At 38.9% G+C, this 23,036-nt stretch overlaps 1 protein-coding gene across 2 annotated transcripts; it reads right to left on the bottom strand.

Moving 5' to 3' along the window:
- Nucleotides 1-730: 730 nt before the first annotated feature.
- Nucleotides 731-21,336, bottom strand: capn12 (calpain 12). Of its 2 annotated transcripts, XM_043216702.1 has the most exons (21): nt 21,069-21,336; nt 20,200-20,269; nt 17,842-17,960; nt 14,374-14,507; nt 13,964-14,135; nt 13,028-13,111; nt 12,493-12,578; nt 12,297-12,374; nt 11,185-11,360; nt 10,181-10,440; nt 9,488-9,499; nt 9,189-9,397; nt 9,045-9,081; nt 8,860-8,934; nt 8,735-8,780; nt 7,845-7,906; nt 7,300-7,368; nt 6,932-7,010; nt 6,715-6,831; nt 4,016-4,068; nt 731-2,768 (listed from the first exon to the last, which is right to left on the bottom strand). In XM_043216702.1, exons 1-21 carry the CDS (start codon nt 21,252-21,254, stop codon nt 2,742-2,744), a joined length of 2,151 nt encoding a protein of 716 aa, XP_043072637.1. In that variant the 5' UTR covers nt 21,255-21,336; the 3' UTR covers nt 731-2,741. The 2 variants fall into 2 exon arrangements, with proteins under 2 accessions (XP_043072637.1, XP_043072638.1); XM_043216703.1 differs by lacking the exons at nt 17,842-17,960; nt 20,200-20,269; nt 21,069-21,336 and adding an exon at nt 14,695-14,738.
- Between the last annotated feature and the right edge of the window lie 1,700 nt (nt 21,337-23,036).

The following is a 23,036-nucleotide window of genomic DNA, read 5'->3' as shown; positions in this document are numbered from 1 at the left end:
AGCATAATAAATCTAGACTTCTTTATATTTTCCTGTATTTTTTATAACACTATACTCTGTGTTTTATTACCTTAGCAATAAATTGTTGCCAATGTTTTTTATTCTTTTGCCGTTGAGGCAAATGCGAAAGCAAAAATTCGATTTGTTGTAGGTTTCATGCGCAACAATAGATGTTTATCCAAAAATGATGACTTCTGCTTCTGAGAAACAGTACAGAACTATTTCACATGTCCCGAGGACACTATCTGGGCCCAAAAAGCATCTTTTTAGGCAAACAGTTTTATCGAGGATGATAATATTCACCGATTCTTCAGTGCATTGGATACATGCTGGCATTTTTATTGCGATGCATCGTTTCTAACACAGTTGCATTGGTAAAAAACTATTTATCTATAAATATTAGTAGATGTGTCGTGTGATGTGCGTTCTCTCATCACCACTGCTTAATATGACGTATCACAACACTATGGAGACCAAGGCATAAGAAGTCAGAAGGCACTCCATTTATGATTATGAACCAAATGAAATAAAAGCGTACCATACTGAACCGCACAGCATATTTCTTTTTCATTGCCTCGTATTGCATTGAATCGCATTGTGTTGAATTGAACTGAAATCAATCGGCAGTGCGTTGTTATGAGGTGAATCATATTGCATCGTATCAGTAGCTGCATATTGTATATTGTATCACTGGCTATGCAATGGCTTCAGTTACAGAGATGCACGTCCATAGTGTGTATATTCCCTTTATTTCATTACAGATAATGTTTTCCGGAAGGCTCTTATAAGCGTGAAATGGACATTTTTGATGCCAACTTCTAAGGTTTTGGACATTCTTGCGTCGCCATCAACCAATCGGGTCGAGAGCGATTAGTCACGTGGCAAATGCGGCTCAAGCGATTGGTTTGAAAAAACAAGTAGCCGAACTAGGCGCCCTTAAGCAAAGATGGCAAACTTCTGGAAATCGCTCGCCAGGCGAGATGAATGGGAATGGCTTTCCCCTGGTATTTTTGGAAAATGGTTCTGGCTCGCTTTACAGAGACGAGAGAGAGCGAGGCAGGCAGACAGGGATAACCGAGTCAAGAGCAGCTTTTAGAGAAGCGAATACGCTGAGGGATCACGGTGTAACAAGTACAAGATGCAAGCGGGAAAATTACGGAAGAGGAAGTGATTGAGAGAGCGACGACGGACGTGCGTGCCTGCTTTTTCTAGCCCTTTTCCAGAGGCGCTTGGGCTGTTGCTGGGGGCAACCTCTGTTCGGTCACCTTACGGCAGGGAGGAAGCATTGTGTGAGCAAAGGTTTCTATTAATAGGAGCAGCGGGAGAGAGGACGAGAGCGTATGAATGTGTGTGAGCGAGCATACGCGCATGTGTGAGCGAGCGAGCGCGAGGTACGCGAGGAGGAGGAAGCAGATTGTGAGAATGAGACAGTTACTAGAGAGAGCCGGAGGGAGGGATGCAGGGAGAGAGCGTAGCGGAGGAGGGAGCGATGGCGTGATGACGCTGTGCGTGGCGTCAGAGCGATAAGAATAGAGCCGGTGCGTGCAGGGCTGCTGAGACATCGCTTTTAATACCCACAGCTACTATCTCGCTCCCGAACAATATGTGTGTGTGTGTGTGTGTGTGTGTGTGGAGGTGTAGGTATACGCACAGAAAAAATTTAATATAGAAATGCCCCGTGATGAAAGATTATGACTTGTGCTTTTATATTTGGAAGCATAAAACGTTCTCAACTTTTAAAGACATTAAGCGGAGATACATAAATGTTCCTAAGAGGGGAGAAAAGTAGCAGGAAGTACGACTCATGCTGTATGAACGAAAAAAGATGCAATTAGGATCCTTGGTACAAGCATGACCATAATAACGGGCCCTTGCTTTAAATGCATTAACAGCACCGCTCGACTTCTGTTATTAAAAGCATATGAAAGCAGACATAATGTTCAAAATATATGAAAACTGCAATGACTGTATAAAGCGTCACTCATAATTAGAGCAATCAGTGAGTCAAAATTTCATTTAGTTAACTGCATGATATTTTGATTAATCACGAATCAATATTTTCCGGCACTAAATCCCGCTAAATTAACATTAATAGACAGCTCTGCTAATTAAATGGACGAATGTGCTAGAAATATAGTTGTTATTAAATATAGATTGGTCACATTTACATTCATGACAAATGCATACGGCTTTCTTTTTTGTTTGTAACACAGAGGAAGATGTTTGGAAGAATGCCCAAGCCTCTCCAACAATCAAAGTGAACGGCCATCACAACCGTCTCTATTCATTTTCATTGCACGTGGTAAAAGAGCAGCTTGGGCATCCCGTAAAACATCTTCTTTTGCGCTCCACAAAAGAAATAAAGTCATTTGGGTTTGGGATGACGAGAGAGCGAGTTAACGATGCTATAATGATCATTTACAAGAAAAATATTCCTATTAAAATATTCAAATGTTGGGATTATTATGAACGCAAACACACACACACACACACGCACACGCTGTGTTAGGGTGGAGCGAGGGGGATGAAATTTTGTATCCAGGCAGTAATGACCTACATGGTCATAGACCCCAAACTGATGGAGTGATGAGTGGGTGGAAGCAACTGCAGGGCAAAGGTCCGAAAGATCACAAATGAGATAGAAGAGGGGGAGATGTGGGAGACGTAGGCCCAGGTGGATGACGTCAGAGTAGTCTTGGCCTAGCAGGTCCGTCCCGCTGAGGTGTCGGGTCTGGACAGGCTCACACAGCCAACAGCTTGAGCAGCCACTGCACAAAGACCAGAGAGATCATTCAGGAAACGCGCTGCGCACATTATTAATAAATATACATCTATTGTATAGATGTGTAAACGGTGAAGGGACAGTTCCCCCCCAAAATCTAAATTTGTCATCATTTAAATGTGCGTTCATGTTTTTCTTCCGGGGGAATATAACCGTTATATTGAAAGAGTTTGCTAATCAAGCCATTTTGGTGACCGCTACATTACATGTACAAAACATATTCCTGTCACCATTTATAGGTATTAAAATAGGTGTTTTTTATTTACTTACCTGATTATTATTATTTATTCTAATACTATTAATATACAACAACAGTCAAAGGTTCTTGAACAGTGATTTTTAATGCTTTTTAAAAATGATTTTCTGCTCACCAAGCCTGCATTTGATCCAAAGCACAGCAAAAGCACAACAATTTTTTAATATTTTTTTATTATTTAAATAGCTGCTTTCTATTTGAATGTATTTTAAAATGTAATGTATTCCAGTGATTTCAAAGCCGAATGTATAGCATCCTTATTCCAGTGTAATCCTTCAGAAATCAATGTAATATTCTGATTTGCAGCTCAATGACATTTATTATTATACTTAAATCGTCTGAGCAGAATATTTTCAGGTTTTTCGTTGAACAGAAAGCTCAGAAGAACAGCATTTATCTGAAATAGAAATCTTTTGTTGCATTATATATATATATATATCTTTATTATCACGTTTGGTCAGCTCAAAGCATCCTTGATAATTAAATCTCCCCTCACCCCAAAATCTTTTGGATCTTTCTATTCATCAAACAGTTTTGAATATTGATAACAATAATACAAATGTTTCTTGAATGGCAAATCAGCATATTAGAATGATTTCTGAACGATCGTGTGACACAGAACTAAAGCAAGGATGCTGAAAATGTAGCTTTGTTCGCAGTAATAAATAAACATTTTCAAATATTTTCAAATAGACTTATTTTAAACAGTAAAATCATTTCGAAATATTACCGCTTTTGCTGTATTTTGAATCAAATAAATATAGGCTTGGTGAGCAGAAGAGAATTTAAATATCATTAAATAGTGATAAAAAAATTTTGTGCAGGACATTTATATCAAAATTCTTTTGACTATAGATAGACATGCCGTGATATTTTTAATAAGCGTTAATCAGTTTAATATTAGTCAGAGGGTGTTCACAGATGGTTGTGGAAGACATGGAAAAAAATGAGCAGATTTTGACAAACAAGATGCTTACAGCGTTGATGCCGTTGTCCTTCACCTCTGGGTTGGTCTCCGACTCGAAAAGATCTGAGGAGAAACAATCGGCAAGCTGAATCTTTCCAATTAACATGTTTACAGACTCTCACATCTATGCTAATGACGTCATGAACATCTCAACAGCGTTCGGCATGCCAATAAACAGCACGATGTGACGCAGCGCTACACAATTATATTTACCTTCACGCTAAAATCAGATTGTGATAACCATATGTAAATGGCCGTAAGATAAATACAGTACAACAAAAGTAATAAATAACAAACTAGCTGCATATAATCAGTGGACGCTTTAAAACGCACCTTTCCAATGATGAGAAACACAGGAATTATAACCGATAGCATGGGTAGGTGCTTTTGCATTGGCATTTTTTCTTTTTTTATAATTGATGCAAAGATGTATATCTGATTTATTTGTTATTTTGCTCGTGCATGATATAAAGTGCAGCCTTCCAGCGCTTAAAAGAATCGCTTACTCAAAAACGAGCTGAAAACTGACTCGGGTCAATCAAGATGTAAATGCACAGTGAATTTTGAAGAAATTTAGCTTTACATCACAGCTGATAATAGCATCACCACCACTGCTGATGCAATGCTACGTTTTTTCCAAACCCGTTCCAATAAAGAACTAAGCTCACTCTGGATGGTACGTTTTCAGCAAATGTTATTTTTCGGGGTTAAACTATTCCTCAAAAAGTTTTAATTGTGTGTGTGTGTGTTCTGTTCCTCAAAATGCCCTAATTCTTCATAACACGGGTTCAACCGAGACGCTCAGAGATTCTAGACCCGGACCTCCCACTTGATGGCAGGACGGATCCATGGATTCAGACGGTCTACGACAAACTCTGACCCCTTCGTCTTGCACGCCACAGAAGAAATGAACTCTTTAGACCAAGCTGTGTTTTTCCAGTCTCCTGCTGACAGGTTTTGGGGAGCTTGCGCCCGCTGTAGCCTCAGCGTCCTATTTTTGTCTGACAGGAGTGGAACCCGTGGTCTGCTGCAGCTGTAGAACATCCACTGCCACATCTGACATGCTGTGTGTTTAGAGGAGCTCTCCTGCACAGCGCCGCTCTAACGCCTGGCTATTTCAGTTACTGTCACCTTCCTATCCATTTGAACCTGCCTGGCCGTTCCCCTCTGACCTCTCTGAATAACAAAGCATTTCTGTCCACAGCACTGCCACTCGCTGGATGTTATTGTGCTTTTTACACCATTCTCTGCAGATTCTACGGACTGTTGTGAACAAAATTGACAGAAGATCAGCGGATTCCGAGAAATGAAAACCATTCTGTCCCGCACTAACAATCATTTTATGGTCAAAGTCAATTAGATCGTGTTTCTTACTCCGTTTGAATGTTAGCTGATTGTTATTTAAATGTCTGAAGGCTTTTTATGCATCGGACTGCTGTGCATGATTGGCTGTTTGGATATTTAAGCGATAGTTCGCTAAAATTCTCTCATTAATTACTCTCCTTCATTTCGTTCCATCTTCAGAACACAAATCTAGCTGTTTTTATAAAATCCAAGCACTTTCTGATATATAGACAGCAACAGCAATACATTCAAGGTCCAGAAATGTAGTAAGGAAATTGTTAAAATAATTAATGACAGAATGTTCACTCTCTTTAAGCAGGCGTACCTGATGACCACTGAGTTCATATATATTATAAAAAGACACTATCCTTTTTTTTTTTCTTTTTTTTTTTACATGTTTTTATAAGAAGCCTGGGTAACGCTTTCTATGAAGTCTGTGTTTTAAGGCATAATGAATTTAGAATGCATTATAAATAACTTTAGACTATGTTGTGTCATATAAGCTATAAATAAACCGTGACATCTCTCCAGTAGCAATGCGCCCCTATGCATGTTTCATATGGGTTACACAATGAGACTATTTGCCTTCCGTTTGAACCGGTTCATTTCTCTCTCTATAGATACATTTTTAATGTCTTTAAGCTTGTTTTTAAATTTTTAAAGTTTGCTTTTTATTGTGTGATCACACAAATAACATCTTTACAGATTACAAAGATTCATTACTTATCTGTATGACCAAAACTGACGCAAGCGAACAGTACTCTGGGTTAAGCGGCCATGTTAAATTGGTAATACTTACAAATTTCAGATGATGAATCATAATTAAGGCGAGCAGATTTGCAGATTTGCCTGTGGGTTTTTTTTTTTTTCAGCAACTAGGCTAAAACAAATTGGTCGACTAACATTTAGTCAACTAATAGGGGCCAACCCTAAAATAACGAAGTATAGAAATTCTTTCAAGTATGAAAAGTTCAAATAAACAGCATTTTTTTAAATATAGAAATCGTTTGGATCTTTATAAATTTTTCACTGTCCCTTTTGATCGAGTTGAATGCACAGCCGCTGAAAAAAAAGTATAACTTGCTTTCTTTCTTAAACAAAAAAACGACCCCAAACCTCTTAACATTAGTGTACGCTGCATTTCAAATTAGGACTCGTAATGCACAAACTCTATAAAAGTGCGTTTTTTATAACTGTTGATGAAGAATGGAAGTTTGGATGCTTGTTATTCTTCTAGTTATTTGGTACCCAGTGGCTAATTATTCAGAAGTCTTGCACATTCACAGAAAATTGCTTAATTCTGCGTTGCAAAATCATTATAGTGTAGCAAAACGGATAGGTGGAAGTCTCTGTTCACGGACTTACCAAAGAGCACCTGCAGTCTGGCAACACAAGACACAAAGCCATAGAAAGGCAGGTATTGTTCACCAGCGCCGAACCTCTCCCACAACAACTGCACCACAACATTGTCACACTCCACACCTGAGGGCAGAAACAGACACAGAAGGAGGGGAAGGGACTGTAGAAACCGTAACTTTCCCTTTGTATATTAACACAGGGTGTGGTGTTTGTTTTTAATCACCTGCAGCATTCAAAGCCAAAATGAGCTCAAACGGACTCATGGTTCCTGACGAATCCTCATCAAACTGGAAAAAGATAGACTGCGGACCAAAATAATCATCAGTCGTAATATCTAGCAGTAATTGAAAGAAAGCCAGTGTTTGGGATTTAGCTCCCATCCGACACTGGCACAGAGCACTGAGGCAAATGAGTTCATAAACAGGATAAACAACAACGGCAACAACATTTCAAGGTCTTTTGGTCCGTGCAAGACGAGCTCCGTGTAACCTAACGCAACCTGATAATTGTCACAGCTCAGTGTCCTCACTGCTCTTTCTAACACCGTGCCAAAGCTGAGAGTGACCTTTTCACGCATGAGAACTAAGATACCTGCAGATTGCGTAGGGAGGTGAGCAGCTTCTCTGCTTGAGCTCTGCTCAGACGGCCTCTGCCACCAGTCTACACACAACTGTTAAGAATATCAAACAAGAATGAACCAAAAATATACATGTTTTTTTTTTTTCAAGTAAAGTAGTACGCTACTGTCTCTTATTCTCATCAAGGCTGCATTCATTTGATGAAAAATACAGTAAACACTGTAATATTGTGACGTACAATTGTGTTCTGTCTTTAATGTATGTTAAAATGTTCCAGTGATGGCAGTTACTCATTTTTTCAGTGTCACATGAACATTCGGAAATCTTTGATATATGCTGCTTAGGAAACTTTTTTTATTATTCATGTTGAATACAGTTGTGCTGCCTAATATTTTGTGAAAACTGTGATGGTTTTCTGAACTATTTATAAATAAAAAGTTATACCATCATGTATTTGATCTTTCTCAATACAATTCAACAGTCTTTACTGTCACTTTGGATCATTTTAATGCATTCTTGCTGAGTAGAAATATTAATTTCTACGCGGAAGAAGGATACATCTTCTCCAAAGATGAGCTGTCTGCAGGTCTCCAGTGGAAGTTCATAGTCTTTTTCCAACACTAAAACACAATTAAAACACAAACAAGTCAACCCTCCCTTGTAAATAAATAACTAAATGTACTTTAATTACATTTATTTAATGAGACGTATACTACAAAGTAATTTGCATATTTATGTACTTAATATAAATACCCTGCAATGCTACTTTTGGTATCCTAAACTGGAAAAACTCATTTTGTACTTAATGCACTTTATTTGTGCGGAAGTAGTGCTGAAGTCCAACTAAATATATATTTAAGTATATCTGATCGTGCTAATGTGGATCTATTGGAAGTAAACTTTAAATATCTTGCATTTAAAGATTATATTATTTAAAGATCATGCAATCTTCAATTGTTTCATTAAGACATACGTAATATATTTAAACTTAATATAAAAAAATGTACATTTAAAAAAAGATTCATTATAATTTTTATATCAGTATAGATTTGAACTATATATACTTAGAATGAAACAAATGTATTTGTGGGTCATGGGGGACCCATTCCATGCCAATTTAAAATGTATGCCACTGATATATGGGTTTAACAATTACATTATAATATAACCATATTTTTATGTTTTTTTTTTTTTTTGTTTTCTGTTTTCTGTTTTTCTTTATATATGCATATATATATATATATATATATATATATATATATATATATATATATATATATATATATATAGCAACACTGCAGAAATGATCACACTGGCTTAACTTTATTGTAAGTGAAGCTAAATAACACTTCCACCTTGTGGCCATTTGTGGTACATTAAGTATGTTTGCTTAAACATTGTGAACAATCACTGTGGCTACGGCTCCTGCTAAATGTGTGCGTCCAGACCTGAGTTCACCAGGTTCATGAACTGCACAGCATTCACTCTGTCATCCTGGAAAGTGAAAAACATGAAGACACATTTAAAGACGTTTGCTTTCATCGCACGCTTTCCACTCTGAAATGTGACTCACCGACCCAGCCTTTTCATCAAACCACTTCTGCACTCTAAACTGATCCTCAGGTAAGACTGGCTTTGACATTACCATCTGCGGAAAGACAAACACACATGTATATACAGAGAGCAACATAAATATCATCATATTTGCACACACAGACAGTAGTTCTTCTTTCCCATTTCGGTCGGCAGACGTCTTACCACAGAGTAGTTGTTGGTGCAGGGGAAATCCTGGAACCTGTAAAGTTGATATGAAAAAATGCACGGTTAACCGTTGGACAGACATACCGCAAACAGCACTATGCCACGAGCTGATAGAAATGAGATGTTTTAAATTCTTTGTACCCCTGTATGTTGCCGGTTTGGGTGTAAACGCGGAGGAAGAACTCCCCCTGCTGGTTGGGCCTGTAGGTGGAGGCTAGGATGACATAACTGCCAGGTTCTAGGTGCACCTTCCGCCACACGCTCCTAATGCTACGGTACTTTCCAGAGCGGGCAACTGGACTGGTGTTGGAGAAGAACTGCTGGTCCAGAGATCCCGGTTTGTCCTGCAGCTAAATGTACGGAAGATGTGAAAGTGTGTGTTTTTTTTTTCAGTAAGTTGTATTTCAATGCTGCTAGCTGATATTCTTTCAGTTGCTCACCTCAGGGGGAACCTGAAAAAAGCGAACGAAGAGGCAAGACAGGAGAGAAAAAAAGAGTTAAATACATTTTCAGTAGAAACACACACACACACACACAAACATATACAGCATGCACAATGTATAGAATTTTTTAAAAAGGCTTTGTAAGATGTCTCTTAAACTCAGAAAGACTGCAATTATTGTAATAATATACAGTAAAAATTCTAACAATATAATTCTATGTGACGCTGTTTTCTATTTTAGCATATTTTAAATTGTAATTTAATCCTATTATGGTAAAGCTAGATTTTCAGCAGACATTACTCCATTACTCTTATTTTTATTATTATTTTAATTCATTATTATATAAATGCATCCTCTATGAACCAAAAGTGACTGTGTCATAAAGTATGAAAATTAGTGCTGTCAAACAATTAACCCCGATTTATTGCATCCAAAATAAATGTTTTTATATTTGCATATATGTATATATGTATATATTTGGAAACTATTTACATGTATATATTTATATTATTATATTTTATATTATATATACATAACAATATGTATACATAGATAATAAATATACACAATATTCATACATTATATATAAATATGCAATAAATCAAAATAATGAAAATACATTATTATGAAACTCCAGACCTAGCTTAAACTGCAGCACTCAGTTTTATATAATATGTAACAATCTCTCACCTTGTAGATGTGAAATGCGATGTAGAGAAAGTTGACTTTATCTTTCTGTCTCCTGTATTTCTGGAGAAGCTCCACCAGTACTGTGCACTTCTTCTTTTTCTCTCCCTGTTTCTCAGTCTTGCTCACAGGAGCCACCACAACACCTACTTCATCATCTTCTCCATCTCCTTCCTCCCCTTCTTCATCTTCTCCATAATCGTGATCATCCACATCTTTCTCAGACAGAACCATCTGGAACTGAGGGTTTTTCCAAAAGGATCCTGCAGCATCAAATAAGAGGAGTACGCGATGAGGAAGCATGTTAAGGAAGCGAAATATTTTTAGAGCAAATAAAAAAAGCTGACAAACAGCAATACGTCTACTTTATTACTGAATTATATTTTCTTGTTGAAACAGTTGTGCTGCTTTCTGTGGAAATCTTTTGTAAAGTCATAAATGCACTGAACGTTGCTTAAAAACATCTCACTGGTGCCAAACCTTTGAACCTTATATTCATTATTTTATATTATACTTAATGCTGTCAAATGATTAATTGCGTCCAGAATAAAAGTTGATAAATATTATTATATTTCACAGTTACACCTATTAGTTGCTCATTAGCATGCATATTACTACAATATCAGCATTTATTAGTGCTAATTAAGCACATATTAATGGCTTATTCTGCATGACCTTATTCTAAATCCCTAATCCTACCCAATACCTGAACTTAACAACTCTCTTACAAACTATTAATGAGCAACAAAATCAGAATTTATTAAGGGAAGAATCATAGTTAATAGTTAACAAGTGTTCTAAAGTGTTACCCCTTAACCCTACCCAATAAATAATACTTAACAACAACCTTACAAACTAATAATAAGCAGTATATAGGATTAGATTAGTTTACTGAGACATAAGTCATAGTTAATTGCTAGTTAATGGACATTAAAATAAAGCGTGACCATACTGTAAATCAGTATTATATCTAAATCATACATATTTGTTAACAAACATGCAATTACTGGGGTATCGTCGGCTGCCCCCTGCAGAACACATTGGGACCCAGTTTCCTTGATGTGAGCTTAATGTCCAGGACGCGGTGGCTGTGTCTTCACTCGCCTCCCCTGACATCGAATCCGGGTTCACGCTGCACATTTCCACGGTATTAAACAGCCGACAAAAGTCTTCTATTCCAATCCTGAAAAAACACGAACGCTCGCTGATATCCAGACACAGGCAGATTTAAAAGGACAGTTCGCATCGAAATTCAAATGCTGTCATCACTTACTCAGCCTCAAGCTGTTCCAAAACTGCATGAGTTTCTTTCTTCCCGAGCACAAAAGAAGATATTTTGAAGAGATATTGGTGAACAGTTGAATGTAGCCATTTACTTGCGCACTATGGAAATCAGCGTTTGCTGTGAACTGTCCGCTTTAGACATTTTATTAACAATAAGGAACTACAGTTAACCAGCAGCCATTAGAGTATTAGTAGGCTGTCTTATTATCTTCTAACACTTTATTTTGATGGATCCACAACATACGGACTATCAGAAACTTTGCAAGTATATGTCAACTTATTCTACCATTCCTAAACCTACCCTAACAGTCTACTCTGAGAGACACGTAGACATGTTAGTAGACACGTGATTGCAAATAAATGAGAATAAGTTGACCTCTTCTTATATATTCAACAGGACCAAAAAGGTTTACACAGGTTTGGAACAACTAAACGATGACAGAATTTTCATTTTTGGGTTAAATATCACTTTAAATAAATGGCCTATTAAGGGATGTGCTGACTGCAGTGGCAGTTATTATTAGTAGTAGTGTTAGCACTGTTCTATAATTCTTGGCATTTAATTGATTCCTGTTTGGCATGTGCTCAACAATAGCGAGGGACAGAGATGTGTGTGTGTGTGTGTGAGAGGAGATCACTCCCATGATAAAATCAATGGTGCACCAGTTGATGAGCAGACTGTTTCTATTTTTAGCGTGCTGCAGAGCCACTTTAGTAAGCATAAAATGTTTCTACAAATATTATATTTTGGTGCATGCCCCAAGATAACACTCTTATTGTGTGTGAGTTATGGAAATGTGACCGGAAGAATCATGTACAGCGTACGTTTACCTACCAGAATTCTCCATCTTCAACTTTCACCAACTCAAGTCTGGCCTTCTGGGTGTTATCTATAGCGTCCCAGTCTTTACACCTTGCACACACACACACACACACACACACACACACAAACAAACAAACATAAATGTGCAGTCTTTAGCAGCCCTGAGATGCAACTCAGGTAAAAAGTGAGCTGCTGAGGTCTTTCTCACTTGTCACTCCAGGGTCCACAGTACTCCACAAACCCCCAGGGGTTACGCAGCCTCAGCAGTAAGACCTCTTCAGACGCTTTCTGGACCTAGACACACACACACACACACACAACCAGAGCATGTGAGAACTTATGGGAGGCACAATAGGCTCTTAAGGGTGCTAACACAGAGAGAGGTTTGCCAAAAGCTATCAAAAATCACTAATTGGACAAATCATTCACGGCCTATCAAATGTACAGGTCATAATTCGCCCCTAATTCAATAAATACAATACAATCTTTCAATCAAAAGAAAACAATCTAACATTAAGAAAAGAGTTACACTTAAATGTCCAGTATCCCCGTGAGTGTAATTATGAATTTATTAAGTGTATATATTGTTTAGTGCAGCTATTTACATTTAAGTACTCACTTAATTAAATAATATTAATTAAGAACATGTACTACTTTACTTTAGGGTTAGTTGCATGCAGATATGCATAATTTACTATAGTAAAGAATACTGTAACATGTGTACCTGTGTATTATAATCTTACCTTATCTGTATCTGTGATGGCATATGCATGACCTTTGATAAGACCCTCTGATGTCACAGTGCCAATCTCCTTTACATTTGCAGCCTATGCACATAAACAATATATGCAAGTTTATTATGTATACAGTCATGTATATTTTAGATCGTATATGTGTATTTTAGGTTTACCAAGGGCACATTTGTTTGATCAGAAACAACAGTATTGCGAAATATTTACTATATTTATTTTATATACTACAATTTAACAGAAATATTTGTTGTAATAAATTTTAGTGCAGTATTTATTCCATTTAAAAAAATAAATAAATAAATAAATATATATATATATATATATATATATATATATATATATATATATATATAGCAGCCATTATTCCAGTTGTCAGCGTCACGTAACAATTCAGAAACCATTGGTGATATGTAATGTTGTTTTATGCCAAAACTCATTAGGATATTAAGCAAAAATCATGTTAGATGAAGATATGTTGTAAATGTCCTACCATAAATATATTAAAACTTAATTTTTGATTAGTAATATGCATTCCTAAGAACATAATTTGGACAACCTTAAGCGTGATTTCCTCAGGATTAATTTTTTTTGCAACCTCAGATTCATATTTCAGCCAAATATTGTCTTATCCTCACAAACCATGCATCAGTGGAAATCTTATTTAGTCAGCTTTCACATGATGTATGAATCTCAATTTTGAAAAATTGACACTTATTAGTGGTTTTGTGGTCCAGGATCACATATTATAAACATCTGTACTGTCACTTTTAATTAATTTAACGCATCCCATGCTAACCAATGATTTCAATGTAAAGCAGTAAGCCATCTAGAGCTTAACATTCTTAAAAAAGAAAGAAAAATCTTACCCCCAAAATTTTAACGGTAGTGTTTTTGTGTCTATGCATCTGTGTGAATATGTGACCGTACATGTATGAAGCAGCTGAGCAGGCTGTTCCTAGCCAGGGCAGCGGTGACGGCCCTCCAGAGCATGCGAGGGGCCCGAGAAGACACGGGGAGGGAGTAGGCAATGCCCCCAGTAAAATCTTCCATTCCCTCTGAGATGATTCCCCCCTTCAGACTGCCATAAGAACCAATCAGCCTTTAAGAACAAACAGACGCATGCACAGATGTTACCGATTGGCTTCCATCGGTTAGATTGCTTTCACATTAATTATTGTGCATCTATGAAATGCATTTGATTATTTTACACAACTGGATGTTTTCCCAAAAATATCAGTTCTTAATAATCACAAAGGAACAATGGCCTTCACGTGAGCGGTGTCACTAATGAAGAGTCACACGCCCACACGGTCAAGGACACATATGCTGGAACTGACTTGGCATAAGCTTTCTCCACCAGGGCGCTCCAGAACTCGTTGGTGGTGCGAGAGTAGCTGAAAAGCAGACGGCCCTCTCTCACAGGCAGCCTGTCATCCACTACCACCTCCACCCACACACCATACTGCCAGAACTGCTCCACACACACACGGAGAAAGAGACAGAGAGAAAACAAGGTTACATTTGGTCTATACAAGCGTATTTGGGTGTTCATCTACCCAAAAATTGGGATGTTTTACTGTTCTGTATTTGAGAAAACTTTTACCCTATACCTTGAACTTAATTTACATTGTAAGAAAATGAATAAGACATATACATACATACATATTGTGACGAGTCGGCTGCCCCTCCTCTTTATTGTCACCATCACCCCGTCCTTTATTCGCCGCCCTTCACCAGGCTCCCGACGGGAGTGGGTGTGTTCGAGAGGAGGGGCGTGGTATTGGCCAGGTCTGGCGGCGTGTGACGAGGCACACCTGAAGGGATTTAGCCTTGTCACCGCCGCCGTTAAATGCCCTGCGCGCCTCTCCTCGAGACCGGTCTCTTCCCCCGTGCATGCACGCTGGTGTCCTCGTGGGTCCAGGAAGGGTGCGTGATGGACCTCACCCCGCCGTCCGAGAAGCGCGTCGTGGGACCTCCGTAGTCCAGGCTGTGAGCACACAGCTCATCCCACTCTGCCGCCGGAGCAAAGAAACGACGGAGACGCCGCGAAGAAGCCGCCGCCCCTACCAGAAAAAGGGGAGCGCGTGCGACCGCCGGACTCCGCCCCTTACCTGGACCCTTCCCCCCTGGAACACGGCCTCAACCTTCACTTTCCCCGCGGCACGACGAGGACACCAGATCCCCCTTTTATTTGGACACTTTTCCCCTGGACACTTCATTATTTTGTATTATTATTTATTTTGTTAATAATAAAAAGCCTCTCCGAGGCCTGACGCCACGCCCACTGTGTCTGTCGTTGGCTCCTCCTGTCACAATATACATATATATATATATATATATATAAAATGTGTTAATTAGACCAGAAATGCAGTAAATACGCAATGAACAGAAACATTTAATATAACTTTTATATAACATTTTCTAATTCTGTACATTTAAAAGTGTTATTCTTTTAATAACATGCTGAATTTTCATTACTCAAGTCTTTAGTGTCAGATGACCCTTCAGAAATCATTTCAATATGCTGATTTGGTGCTCAAGAAACATTTTTGTTAACATTAATGTTAAAAACAGTTCTTCTGCTTAATATTTTAACTGTATGTACATTTTTTGGTGAATAACATTTATTGAAAATAAAACTTTTTTATAACATTATGTACAGTTTTTTGATGGATAAAATGATTAATTTCTTCATAAAAACAAAACAAAATAACAAAACATACTCACCCAAACTTCTAAAGGGAGAGGAAATGGTGGAAAATGGTCAAATGAAAAAACTAAATGTTGGCTATTTTTTTGTAAAACGCTTTTTAATATATTATCAGAGTAATAAACGTTGTATGAATGACATCTTAAATGTGAAGTTTAAAGGACTTTATGTGACATTAGACAGGCAGGTACTGACCTGTTGGTCTGCAGGTAGCACCATGTGCATGTCCATGTGTCTGTGTCCATGTCCTTGGGCTACAGTAACAAGTCTAGACATTTCAGGAATCTTCCACCAATCAACGCTCTTCTCATTTCTCTTCTGTCACTCAGTTTTTTAAGCATCTTCCTTTTCTTTCCTGTCCTCTCTAACCCTGCTGGATCAGGTCAAGTCATGTTGCGCATTCCTGTTTAGCCTCTGAATTTAATAATATGGCGGGCAGAAGATAATTAAGAATGCCATAACAATTACATAACGCAGAGCAGCCTTCCATAAGAGCTCTTTAGTGCTAATATGTTTTGATTGTTTAATTAAATGTGCTGTTATCTCACAAGTTTAACCTCAGTTTACAACCACGCACACAACAGCACAAAAACCACGAGAGCTGTAGTGGCTTGTTTTATTGCACGCTTTGTCAAGATGCACTCTCCGAAACAAATAGCGTTGCAGTGATAATTACACATGCAGAGGTTCATTCGTCACTTTGTGCTTCAGAAAAATAAACACTAGGTGAGTAAAATGTGCGGTTTATCACATATACCACTTATATAGAAAGAGCTTATTATATACAACAGCCTGTAAGTGCATATGAGAGATGCATAGAGAAAGTGAACAGCCAAAAAAGCTTTTGTTTTGATGTTCGTTTGGTTTTGTTTCAACGGGATAGCTTACCCGAAAATGTCAATTCTGTCATTAATCACTCACCATGTCACCATTTCGCTCTCTGGCTCTCCCCAAAACAGCACGGATTCTTACACAAGACTCGGAAATGTAGCAAGAAAATCATTAAAATGTTCACGTGACACCAGCGGCTCGATCCTAATTTTACCAAGCTTCAAAGCTAGAATGCTTTTTGTGCACAAAGGAAACAAACGACTTGAAACGACTTTATATTTTCTAGATGTTCTAGAAGATAAATTTGCCAGTTAACAGTTAACTTGTTTTCGATCATCCAAACAATCCTATAAAAACAGAACTTTTGCCTAAAGAATTCTGAAATAAAGTACAAGTGATGTAAAGTGCAGGGCTGCAAGCACCATGTCAGGACCTTCACTTCTTTTCACTGCTTCACAGCGGGCCTCTTATTTTTCAGGCTGCCACTATAAGCACAGCTTTCTTTTTAAAGCGCGTCTCCCTCTCTCTAATGCTTCCTGCTAAATTACAAGGCCGACAAGATTCCTGAGGGGCGTACCAAATAAAGGCTATTCCGGCCTTATCTGTTTTTTACACTGATACACGAGAGCTTGCGTCTCTGGGATCGTTTTGAGAGGCGTGGTCATTCCGAGCTTTAGATTTAATTGACCAGCATGGTTCTAATCAGATCATTAGTGAACCAAGTAAATAGTAGCTAGAGGGTAAAAGCTGATTTTAAAGGGGTCTGCAACACATGTACAAACAGAAACGCAATGTTCCTTCTCTGCAAATGAAAAACAGACAACCGAATTACAGTATGATAATTTGCGCCAATGTGGTGCGCGTATAAAGGGGGAGGGGCATGCAGATGCACATGTCATCGGGACAAAAGGAAGATGACGGGAAAAGGCCTCAGCTGTTAGGGATGGTAAGGTCAAAGAAGACTGGTTGTAATTACCATTCCCTTTGACGCACTGCGTCTCCAGCTAAAGGTAAATCCAGACGCATAATTTACACAGAAGACATTCAAATGAGGATCTAAGTTCTGGATGCATTCGCTTCGACTTGGATGTAAACATATTTATGCTTTCCCTATGCGCCTTTTATTTACTAATCTCAGTTTAATTTAAGATTAAATAGCAATCTGTGGATGAAAAACACAACGTTTTGTATTACTTCTAAAGGCTAACCTCATAAATTGTGTCTTAAATGTTGTTTTAAATCTAGGTTTCTTCTTCCCCCTTACCCTAAAACGAAAGATGCCAGCGTAAGATTCACTCAGGCTTTGTCCAGCTGGAACCACTTTCACAAACAGAGGCGGATGCATGGTGAGACAGGACAGGGCCGCCAACAGCCAGCAGTTACCTGTAGCAAGACACAGTTACATCAATATTTATGACACACGACACAAGCCTCAAACACAAAGTAGAAATTCAGGCTTTGAAGAAGCAGGAGACATGCGGTCTGTCTCCTGCACCGTGACATTCCTCTGTAACAGGTAACAGCTGTTCGTTTGCCCCGTGTGAGGGAAACTGAAATGGATTCGGCGTGACAACACTTCACAAAAAACATACTTAACACGCCAGCTCCCACAGGAATGACACCAAACAGAGCTCTACAATGGAGTACGTCCAATTAATCTTCAAACCGCAAGAAAACGGGCTGGATATGTTGATGTGGAAAGCCACTTGAAAACAAATAATTAAAATTTCTGCTTGATGTGCTAAGAATAAGGCATTATCGGGCAGATTTTCATTCAAATGAGATTATTTACATGCGTTTGTTATTCCAGTGATGCGTTGCGATGTTCATATATTATTTAGAGGGGCCATCCAAATCCTGAGTGGCAAATGATTTAAGCGCGATTTAAGCTTTGATGCAAGAGGACTGCAGTTCTTCCCATGCGTGCTTTACCGAGAAACTCTGGGAAGTCAGAAATGTTGGATTTCGCAAATAAATGATAGCCAGATGTTGCCATGACAAGGATTGTTGTTTCCACTCAAGTATCTAGGGATACCCCTTAAATCGCATTGTAACCTTGGGGGATACAAAAATGGAAGTCAGCCCTTTTTGGAAAAGGAACGGTAAATTACCGTTTAAAGATCACGCGTGAACAGGACCTTTTGAGAAATGCTGCAGTTTGCAGGAATGAGAAGTTGTGACATTACAAGTAGATTACCGTTTTGATGCATTGTGTGAACAAAGCACGAGAGCCACATTAGGCCAGTAATAAAGTTCAAAAGATGGGAACGCAAATGTCAAATGTGTCCCTTTGGGCGTTTAAAAAAATAATGGAAGAGCTGCAGCGAGGAATGCGAAAACAGTCATATAGAATGCATTTTAATGTTTAAAAAAACATAGCTCTCTGTGGAGAAAAACATGTTTGTTTGTGTGTGTGCATTTCAGTGTTCCTTGAATTTTTGGGTGTGTTTTGACATACGCCTCTAACAGATACGACATCCGAAGGGTGCAGCCTTCGAAATATAAGACATAACGATTTAATTACAATTAAAGTGCTTTTGTGCATGTTCAGAGAATGGTGCGGCATTTAAAGGTCATTTCCAATTTACGTGAAAAGGAAAGCGGGTAATGAATGAGGTGGACTAATTTTTGAGAAAATCAATGCAAATGAAAGCAATATTTAAGAGAGAAAGTAATAGTAATGATAGCAATGATTTTTTTGATATGCTGCACCTTGTAGGGCTTGTTTTCAAAATGCATGGTAAATAAACCCTGAACTAATTCGGCATCCGCTCATTTTTCTTAATGGATTTAAATACATTTATTTCAGCGACAAAGACGTCTAACATATCACCGACTCCTACTGAATTATGATTTTACTTGATATACGCTCTTGATCACTTGAAAATGGACAAATATCTGGTTTGGTGCTGATAAAGAGGTAACTCGACCCTCTCTCATGGAACTTTCTGGGGACGTAAAACAAAAAAGGTTGGAAAACACTTAACCGCAGAACACAGCAAACGTTAAATATCTGGCCAACGCTCCACGTCAGAGACAACGCTTTCCATCAACACCAAATCAACGGCATGTGTAGAAAGGAAGCGAGAGGGATAAGGCAAAACAATAAAACAATACCCGCTGTGCGCAATAATTGTGATTCTTGAGGTGGGTGGAAATGGGAGGGGGGCGGGAGAAGGAGGGGTGTACAGATGATGCCAATCCGACCTCTCGCTCTCCCTCCTTCTTCCCTCTGCTTTCATCCCTCCCCGTCTCTAGTACATTTGTCATGTTTTTGATGTGAGTGGCCTGCGGCGGCTCCGTGTTGCGTCTCTCAGCAGAGGCTCTGCAGGAGGCTCTGAGATCAGCGCAGTGTCTCGAGGCTACGGGGCAGAATTGGGATAGTACATTAAGCCTGATGAGGAAGATCTGGGTGGAAGAAGATGGGGGAAGGGAGGAGGGCATCTGCATGATAAGGAGAGGAAGAGTGGGAGCATTGCCAAAGACGGATATTTCACTGATAGCGCTCGTGCCTTGAGGGCGCTTTCGGGTGATTCGGTTTCTGAGAAGTGCAGTAAGGCGTTATCCCATTATCCTGGCATAAAATATGAACAACCGTGCGCTAACACGGGCGTACACTCACCCAGCTGGCCCTGGCAGATATCGGTGGTGCCCATGGTGCCCTCAACAAAGACAGCGTTACTTGTGATTTCCTGAAGAGGGGGAGAGAGGTGGGGAAGAAAGATGGGTGCGAGCCAAAAACAATTTGCAAGTACATGCGAAGAGCTGATGAGGACATCTGAAAACACAGGCAGGAACTATAAAGGTTCAGGGTCGGTCTGTCTTAAAGGAATAAACCATTCTTTTAGCGTCTTGTCATTTCAAACCTATGCATTTCTTTCTCCTGTGGAGATATTTGGAAGAATATCTAAACCGTTTTAACTCTCACCGAGAAAGAACCAAAACTGTTTACATTCTTCAAAATATCTTCTCTTGCGTTCAGCAGACGACTTTGAACGGCATGACGATGAGCGAATTATGACAGACTTTTCATTTTTGAGTGAACTGTCCTTTAAATCACAGCATTTTTAAACGATTTATCTAAATTATTGACTGATATTGAGAAATGCCGCAAAGTTCGTACAGGCTATGTATTTTTGTTTTCATCTAGTTTAATTTAGTGTTTATAGTTAATAAATAAATGACTTCAAAGGTGATTTTCCCTTGAGGTGCAAAATCACCTTATGACCTCATAAAGTGTGAAGGGACTTTACTGCTTGGTAATGAAACTTCCTGTTTTCTACATCCCTTTCTGATGTTTCCTTTAACTTATAGTTGCTGATGAATGTTATTATACATATTACTAATTGCGTTTCCATCAAAATCAGGGTCACAATCTAATGAACAGGAGAAAAAAACCCCTCAAATAATCCATTTGAACCTTCGGTACGCTAATAATAAAAATCCTACTTTTAATAGAAGCTAGCCGAACTTGTGCACAGATGAAGTTACCTTCGGACGCAGCCACTTCACTGCCTTTTTAGGATCAGGATCCGCTGGAGTACCGAGGGAGCTCTGGTTCGCCCCGAACACCGTGTCAGAGAACAGAGCCGCAGATTTGAGGCACTTCTGCAGCAGGGCGTCGTAGTCTTGATCATTGAACTTCACCGGATTGTCAATGGAGCCTAACTCGGACATCTCTTCGGATGGGGTAGTGCTGTCGCAGCCCGTGCTGAAATTTCTGAACTTCTGAAAGAAGTTCGTAGGAGCAGCGCATCCCATCTCGTCCCCACCCTCTCAAGTTTACTGGCCCCGGGAGGCGTAGAAACTCGAGACGTATGCTAATGAACGAGTACAGCTTGGGTACACCGCCAGCTAATCGATCTAAACTGGTCTTGCCGTTGCTGCCAATATTAGATAAATCAATTGTCTGTCACAAACCTAACACTTCCATACCAAAACAGGAAGTCGTTGATGGATATATTGGGACAAAAAATCAATATAGGTGACGATACGTGTCTCTGAATCTCTAACGTGCTTTAATATAATATATTGTGACATACAGCAGAGAATTTAAATGCAGAAAACGAACATCTGTTGTGTGTGAAATAACACTTTCTCCACTAGATGGCACTGCGACGCCATTACCTCGGTCTCGCCGTTCTAGCTCTCGCTCGTGAGTTGTCTTTCTAAATGAACACATTAATACCAGTTTCTTACCAGTTATGCCACTGGACTTGTGTTTCTAGAATATATTACTAATCTAGTTAAACGATACCCTTCTATAAAGAAAAGCACATCTGGGACAAATTGCTTAAATATTATCCAATAAAAAGTACTTCGTTTTCTTAAATGTTTTATAACGTTTTGAGTCTTGACAGACAGTAGCGTCGCGCCGAGCAGCTAGCTCGCTATATCCAGTCAGGGGAGTTTTAGAGATAACTAAGTAAATATAGATTGTAAATATTTATTACAACATTCCTATTTCTGGGTCTTTCAGGCTGCATTTTACACTAACAGTCAAACAACACACAGCATTATGGGACATCGTGTGATCCTGGACTACAAAACCTGTCACGAGAGGGTCATCTTTAAACAACAAAAAAAAAGAGACTAATACATCACCTGAAAGCTGAATAAATGATTTTTAAATGATGTATGGTTTGTTATGATAGGACAGTATATGGCCTGAAAATCTGGAATCTGAGGGTGCAAAAAAATCAAATTATTGAAATGCAATGCATGTTATTAATAAAAAAATAGTTAATATATTTACGGTAATACATTTGCAAAATATCATTATGGAACATGATCTCTACTTAACATCCTAATAATTTTCTGGCATAAAAGAATACGACGTAGCCTATTTTTGTCTGTTGCTACAGATATACCCATGCTACTTAAAGTCTGGTTTTGTGGTCCAGTGTCGCATACAGAAACTTTCAAACCCGCACAAAAGTAAAAGTGATATTAAGGTTAACCGAAGGTAAACACGTATGTTTAAAACCCAACACAATTTGTACCAGTCAAGTCACCTGGCCTCGAAACTTAGCCGCCCACGCTTTGCTAAAGACATTCAGACAAGCTTGCGGGGGCTAAATAAACAAGGCTCATAATGAGACGGATGTGAACAATCGCTCACGATTAACTTGTTATTGATGCCCATGTTCTGTAGGCTACATATGGTCTTTCAGTTAGAGAGGATTATGCCGTAACGACAAAGGTCGCTGACCCGCCCAGAACATTATCACACTCCCTGCACGTCCATGACCCCTACTGCTCCCACAACCCAAAACCCGAGCCTATCTGCTCACAGGCATCAATTAACACCAGTCGGTTCCCAGGCACTGCTGCGGTGCCCAATGCAAGGACGCGTTAGAATGGGATGAAAGAAGGTCAGGGGGTTAAGAACAGAAAGACAATTACTCTGTATCTTGCTATTTAACCATCCTGCCTCAATGCGTCGCTTACTCTATTTAA

Source organism: Puntigrus tetrazona, chromosome 18, assembly GCF_018831695.1.
Source record: "Puntigrus tetrazona isolate hp1 chromosome 18, ASM1883169v1, whole genome shotgun sequence".
Taxonomy (NCBI): domain Eukaryota; kingdom Metazoa; phylum Chordata; class Actinopteri; order Cypriniformes; family Cyprinidae; genus Puntigrus; species Puntigrus tetrazona.
This window is presented reverse-complemented; position numbering and strand designations above follow the sequence as displayed.

Bases quoted from the DNA above. Each gene is read 5' to 3' on its own strand.
- capn12 (XM_043216702.1), bottom strand. From the start codon at position 21,254: ATGTCCGAGTTAGGCTCCATTGACAATCCGGTGAAGTTCAATGATCAA. The intron at 20,270-21,068 runs GTAACTTCATCT...CCCCCTCTTCAG, and splicing joins TGAAGTGGCTGCGTCCGAAG to GAAATCACAAGTAACGCTGT. The intron at 10,441-11,184 runs GTAATTGCATGT...TTGATGCTGCAG, and splicing joins GGGCAGCCGACGATACCCCA to GATCCTTTTGGAAAAACCCT.